This window comes from Pleurodeles waltl, chromosome 8, assembly GCF_031143425.1.
Source record: "Pleurodeles waltl isolate 20211129_DDA chromosome 8, aPleWal1.hap1.20221129, whole genome shotgun sequence".
Taxonomy (NCBI): Eukaryota; Metazoa; Chordata; class Amphibia; order Caudata; family Salamandridae; genus Pleurodeles; species Pleurodeles waltl.
This window is the reverse complement of record NC_090447.1, coordinates 538403254-538410287: the sequence shown is the minus strand read 5'-3', so window position 1 is coordinate 538410287 and position 7034 is coordinate 538403254. Positions and strand designations below refer to the sequence as shown.

Sequence of the window (7034 nt, the reverse complement as noted above, 5' to 3'; positions counted from 1 at the left end):
AGCTCAAGAGAGGGGAAAAACACAGATCGGAAAAGACGGAGACAAAAAGAGATAAAGAAGGAACCTGCAAGACCTCATGGGGCACAGAGTATCTGGTAGTGGATTAAAAATGCATAGGGTGAATGTAAGACTACCAGCTGTGGTATTCGGCATGCCAACATTTGTTTGTTTTGGCTGCGGACCCCCAGCAGTTTCGCCCCCAGCATTCTTTCTTTCGTAAATTAAGCAGAGTTCTTCTACAAGCAGCTAGATCTAGAGCTGACACCCTCTTTCTCTAAGTATCTTTTTTTTTTTTTTTTTTTTTTTTAAATGTTTAATTTTATTTACCATTCTTGAAAAAACATTTTAATAACAAAGCAAAGTAGTCTTCTAGCTTTTTAGTGCACTAGATGTTTTGTACAATCAGTTGACATTGGTGCGGTAATTAAACTATTGAATAAAGGTAAACGTTATAATTAAATTTTTATTTGGGCAGAGCTTAATCATTATGTCTCCTTGTCAGTTTCCTGTTTATGCAGGAATATGGGTTGACTTACTTTGAAAAAAATGTATGCTGCATTGGTGCTCAAAAAGCGTATATTTTGTGAAAACTCCTATGGCAGAAGACAGCCAAGATCTAACATAACAGGCATGTTAACCTCTATAATGGCTTTCTGCATTCTTTAAGGTAATTATCGGGGATCTGACTCTCAACATCAGCAATACTGAACAATAGTTCAGAAATCTAATTTCCGTGCAAGCTCGAAGCAGGTTGACTTAGGCTTCAGGAAAAAGGACTTTTTAAAGGAAATTAATTTTGGATTAAGAGTCCAACAATTCAGAACATGGGCAGTTCTTGGGATAGCGGATTGAAGAATACGTGTGTGGTCTTTAGTGTTCGACTAAGATTCAGCCGCATGAGTCATCTGGAAGACACCTTCACCATTCTGTATGGTCTGGTTCATTGTGAATGGGCATAGTTTTGGTTTTCCCAAATTATGAGTGTTGCTGTAAATTTTTGTTAGCTGCTTGTCAAAAAGAGGCGACCGGATCTTGCAGCTGTCTGTAACTGAGGTCTGGAAGAGACTTTTCAGATAATAGTTCCAGTGTTAATAGAGGTCATCAACCAATCCCTTTTGCCCAGAAAGGTTCAGCATTTGAATATATTCGCCAGAAAGAAATAGACCTTAACATTTGTAGTCTCACTAAGTGTCATCCCATTTAAACCATAGACAAAGGTGATTTTAGTGAGTTTGTCAAGGATTGTGACTCTAGGATAAGCCGTGGGCCAGGACCTGTCTTGGTTTGTGCAGTTAATGTCTTTCTTATGGCTTACGTAAACGAACACTATATCTTACGTGTTGTCATGTTCAAGCTCTTGGTTGGCTTCAGTGCTTTTGATCACATGGTGCTAAGGTTGTTCCATGCACCCTTGCAGAGATTAGTCCTATAGACAAAAATCCTATTTGGGGATCACAGGGGTTTGTGCCGTCACTCATTGTTTAAAGAGTGATGGCTAGCATCTCCCAATTAAACTCGGTTTAGATCTGTTTGGAGACCTGAAAGTCTGCTTGCTAATTTGACCAGTTGGATGGAGATAACCTGCCTGATGTTCAGTCTCAAAAAGGTGGAATTTTGTTATGTATATTATGTGAGATAAACAAGATTGCATCAAGGGGAATTTACACATGCATTCCTGGCTCAGGAAATTTCAATCTGAGGATTCTTTGGAGTTTGCATCTACTTTTTGAAGACCGTGATTTTGAACCAATACTGTATGCCTCTCTGGGTGTTGATTGTGTGAATGCTATGATATGTGTCCCTAGCTTCACTAAAGTAACCTCCATAATGCGCAGTCTTCAATGACTGTTATCAACAATATGTGAGACACAGTTGCTCCTGATTATCTTCAGTGCTATACATAGTAAGAGGTGACACTATTGGGATTTTGAATTGATGCAGTGGGGGTCTGACATCTGCTCTCAGATCCTCAGAGGGTGTGCATGTATTCCCAATGAAGGCTATTACTCCCAGTATTTGGTGGTTGCACATTACTCAGGTCAATCGTCTTCCTGCTGCACTTTAGACTGAAGTCTCCTGTGACTCCAAAATTTCTACTACATCCATACTCCCACCAGGCCTTTTTTTTTTTTTTTTTTTATAAACACACCAAGGATTTTTTCACTTGGGTAGACGTTTATTTTACTATGGAGTAAAGATGATTGATTGGACGGCTAAGATATGTACTTTGGATGAACAGAGTATTGACCCACAAGTATAACTGTTTAGGAGGAATTATGCCCTCTAGACGCCCACAAGAAGCAGTATTGTACATAATGGTTAAGATAAAGTTGCATATCTTGCTGTAATGCAGCATGAAAAGCGTAACAGTGTATGAAGAGAAGTGTAAATGTGTGAACTGCATGGGTATATATGATGACACACCAGAAGCACATCTTGTTAAAAATACAAATAAGCAAAAAAAGCAAAAAAAGCCTGCAAAACATCATTCTGTAATAGAAATCCCACCATAAATGCAGTCTTCCTAAATTCTGAAGCCTCAAACGTCAGCAAACACTTTGGGCGGGTTCTCCCTGTGCAAGGGGACTTTGGCCGCCTGGCTCATTGTCATTGAGTCCTACTGGAGCCACAAATACTTCCAGCAAACAAAATGTCCCAGTGTGTCGCTTTGTGAGCAGGCAAATTCCATTATGTCAAAATCAGGGTCTTGCAGAGATTCTATTCAAGTATAAGAGTAAAAGTGAGGTGGTGTGGTGCCGGGATGTTCCAGGTACGCCTTAGTCGGGAAGGTAGTAGAAGCAGACTGACACACAGATGTTACTAGGGAAGCAGATGTCTATGCACAGGTAGATGAGCCTCTGCTTTGCTGGACCCTCTACTCTCTTGACCCAGTAGATTGGGAGATTCTCACAGAGGATCTGCACTGGTTCCCCCACCAGTTCCAAGCTCACCTTGCGTCCACTCAGGATTCCCAGAAACTCTCTGTAGTACTTTGTTTGGTTGTGCTGGAGCTGCAGCTGCTCACTCCCGAGCCCCGAGATGTTTGCACTCATTTGAATGTTTTCCAGGTCACGTGCCTCAATCTTGCGCAGGAAGCAGGCTTTCTCCTCTGCTGGCTTATAGCACACAAGACCATGTTTGTTGTCGAACAGCACCACAGACGTCTGGTTCCTCGAAGACGTTACACAGTAAGTGACAGTGTTCCTTAGTGTGTCCGTAACAGCAGATTGGTTTGTCTGTAAACCTTGGAGATTCTTAAAGGTGAGATGGGCGATCTTTGGTTTCTTGTCCAAAAAGCCCAGGATGCCCACCACTGTCACACCGACCACAACAAGGAACAAAATGACTGCTATGAATGCCCAAAATATCCGCCACGTGGGTTTTAGTGCCTCAGCCGTCTCTCTGCCCGGGGTGCCGCTGGCCTCCGTGCCGCCCCTGGCCTCCATTCTCCGTCTCCAGGCCGGGGACACTCTGCGGGCGAGGCTCTCCCACACGGTCCTCTAAGTATCTTTGTTCAAGCTATGTCTTCACAGTTGCGTGATGCAAAATGATGGGGTCCTCCAGCATAATGTGATGAGAGGCTCCTGAGTTTTCCATATCTCACAGATATTGATTGGCCCTGGGCTAACTGGGGGACCCCCTGAAGTTTTGGGAGCTCCCTAAAAGGTCAGGTCCCCTCCTGCCTGCACCACTGGGGCTGCAGTGGCCTGCGCTACACCCCTGTGTCTTCAAGGCACTTTTGCACATCATTCTGGATAGCCTGAGGTACCCGGCTTATTGCTCAAATGTATATTTTCATACCAACGCTCTCAAATGTACTCTTTGTAAGTGCCAAGCATAATTAACCTTAGCCACCTAGTTCTCTTTGCTGATGGCTTCCTGCACATTGACAGTGCAGTATTTGCTTCTGATTGTAATTGTAGTGACACATACACATTAATTTACTTTCAGTGCATGTGTGAAGCAAAGGAATAAGCACTTTGCTCTTGGTCCTTAGGGAGAGAACCCAGGAAGTACAGTTGTCCTAGGGTAATTATCATTCTCTTTTCCAAACTAAAGTATTGAATGATATACTCACAGTCCTCTTAGAAGATATGGGATGTCTTAAAGAGTAATGTTTATTAATTTGTTTATTTGTTATGTGTGGCTCTAGTGTGAAATAACTGGATTCCAATCCAGTAACTCGCTCTTATAACACAGCAACAATTGTTTACGAAAGGTGGGGCACAGGGCACAGAGAGTGGTCAGAGTGGGTGGCACGGTATTTTGTTTTCATTTTGGACATGAAACAAGGCCACAATGTGAATAACTCACCATTTACTCCTCTACCCCTGCTTAGTAATTGGAAATAGGGGTAGAAGAAATTGGGGGCCATATTTAACATTGAAATTAGAGATGAGTAAAAGTGAATAATGGGGATGGTTCTCACCCTGAGGTTCTAAGGCTCTGAGTGACAACATAGACAACTTGAACTTCACTTGCGTTGTCTATTTGATGTCACTCCGAACCCCTCGATGAAAAGCATCCCCCTTATTGACTGTTATCCATCTACAATTCTATATATTTATTGAATGCTTTGCTACCAGACAAAGGCTTCCGGTTGTTAAAAGAATAGACTGATAAAATACAAACATATCTCATACAGACTAAAGTGACAGCATGCAAATCAAGAAACAAAAATATTCGATTGGAAGAGAGCATTCTCAGTGCTTTGCTGAAGACCAGGTGATTCGCCCCCCCCCTCGCAAATTTGCAGGAAAGCTGTTTCGGAGTTTTGTTGACAAATTGTGACAATCTAGTGAAGATTTTATTATTTATCATCCCGTTGGGTCCCCACGAAGTGGTGCTGTTTTGTGGCATTAGTGCATCCCCCATGAACTGCCTCTTGGAGATCAAAGCACTTTGGGTCAGACAGCCCTTTCAGAAATACTTTAAGCGATGCCTATTTTTCCACTTGTTGGATTTTTAATGTTCATGATCTTGACATATTGTTGTTCTTCAGAAGCCGTTTTATAGGGCTAGTCTCTAAGTCAAGCCCATAACTTATTTGAAACTGTTTGAGGGGTGTTGATAGTTTGAGCAGCAGTCCTCATAAAAACGCCTAGTAATGACCACTTACCGATTCACATGAAGTCATGATTTAATGTTTGACACCTGTAATCTGTAAAGTGCACTCAGTAAGCATTTGCAGCTGTTAAGCCTCAAACACTACACTTTAGTCCAGATATGGCTTTAAGCCCAATGAGGAAGGTGGGAGTGGCTTGGACATAGGATGATGGTTTCAGTCTTAAAAAAAGCTAACTTTCATATAGCCAAGCACATGGATGCAAGTAATATACACAGAAAAGGGGTGACACCTTATTTCTGAGAATTATCCTCCAGGGTTTCACATTTTACCATGGTCCTGGTTTTAAAGAATATTTTTTTCATTCAAGTCTCTAGAAAGGGTATGGCCTGCCTTAAAATGTGCTGGTCAGGGACAGAGCATTGTGTCAAGTAAGTGGGATGTCATGCCCTCCACTGACATTACAGAGATACTTAACCACCAACTCCACTGGCATTCCGTAGATTCAAAATGCTAGTTCCGCTCAAGGTGCCTCACACTGATACAGAAAATTGAATAAAGAAGCAGGATCTGGCCCTGATGAGACAACACAATTGGTGCAAGCAGCACTCTAGTCAGCCAAAAGTACAAATCAAGAATGTGGTCCCCACTGTCTAATGTGACGTGCATCCAAGATGGTAACTGTCAATGCAACAAAATGAACATTTTAAGTGGTGATAGCCCTGGACAGTGCCACAAGACCTCCGAGTGGTGCTGGGCCTCAGTGCCTCCACCCATTTGTATCACTGAGAGCAGACCCATCAGTTTGGGTCAAAATTCACCTTGCAGGTAGGAATGTGTCCTGTGGGAGCGGGGACTGGAAGCTGGATGCAAGTACAAGGTTTAGGCAGCATAATTTCAAGGTGGCAAAAGTCACTACTCTGAGATGAAGAACTGAAGTGACAGCACCTTGGGCCAGAGCTGTGAGGCCTCTAATTGGTGCTAAGACCTCATCATACTTTACCCATATTGTGACCATTTGATCTGAAGGGGTTGGAGCTAGTGATGTGGTCTGAAACAAATGAGCTCTAACTCTACAGAGGGTAATGTTCAGAAGCATGAGGCCCGCTGTGATGCAGCCCCCATACAGTAGTTTCGGGTGGAAACTAGCTGGGGCATACCGTGGCTCTAGGTATTAAATGAGAAACTTTCAATATGGGTGGGTGCCAGGTATTAAGGGATACCCGATGATTACCTCTTCTGAGCCAGTATCATTGTCTTTTATTCCTGGTTTGAAAAGGAAATGATTCTGAGAATGTAAAGTGGCAAAGACTAAACTTCCTTCTCAGACTTTCTAAGGCAATTATTTAATGTTGTCTCATCAATTTCTTCAGAGAAGACTCTCACTTAAGCCAGCCAAGGGTAAACTAAGAAGTGATGAACATCCGTTAGAAATGATCCTTCCCATTGGGATCACACATGTGAAAAACAATAAAATGAAACAGTCTATGTTACAGATTGTATAGAAGCTGCGCCCTTCCTACATGTGTGATCTGCAAGGAGAAATCTACATAAATAAACAAAAATTAGTAAATTGAGTTGGAAGTTCAGATTAGTAGGAGGCCCGTGAGTTAAAACTAGATCTCAATGGTGTTAGGTCAGAAGGAAAGCCGAAAGATCCCATTCCGCTCATGACAAGCAATTTGTCTGAATAGTGAATTAATTAAGTCTGTTCCAGGGACAAAGTAGGACACATAGCTAGTCCTAATGGGCATCTTATTTCTTTTTAGTACTGGTTGTTGTTTGTTAATCTTCAGTGCCTATCATTAGATACATAGTTGTGATTCCAAGATTAGATTGATTGGGTGAACACCACACCTATCTATTCCTAATTTACAGTGAGGTGGGAGACGGAGTGTGGTAGCTTCATATTGACTTCTCCCCCCACTCCACGAAGCCCACATAGATGGAGTTTAAAGCATGTCCTAGA

General features: G+C 42.3%; 1 protein-coding gene across 1 annotated transcript; it reads right to left on the bottom strand.

Moving 5' to 3' along the window:
- Positions 1-317: 317 nt before the first annotated feature.
- Positions 318-3487, bottom strand: LOC138250118 (BRICHOS domain-containing protein 5-like). The gene has a single exon (XM_069204568.1). The coding sequence runs from the start codon at positions 3444-3446 to the stop codon at positions 2778-2780; it is 669 nt and encodes a 222-aa protein (XP_069060669.1). The 5' UTR covers positions 3447-3487; the 3' UTR covers positions 318-2777.
- Positions 3488-7034: the final 3547 nt, after the last annotated feature.

What these genes read in the sequence shown, in the direction of transcription:
- LOC138250118 (XM_069204568.1), bottom strand. Translation starts at nt 3,446, where the DNA reads ATGGAGGCCAGGGGCGGCACGGAGGCCAGCGGCACCCCGGGCAGAGAG.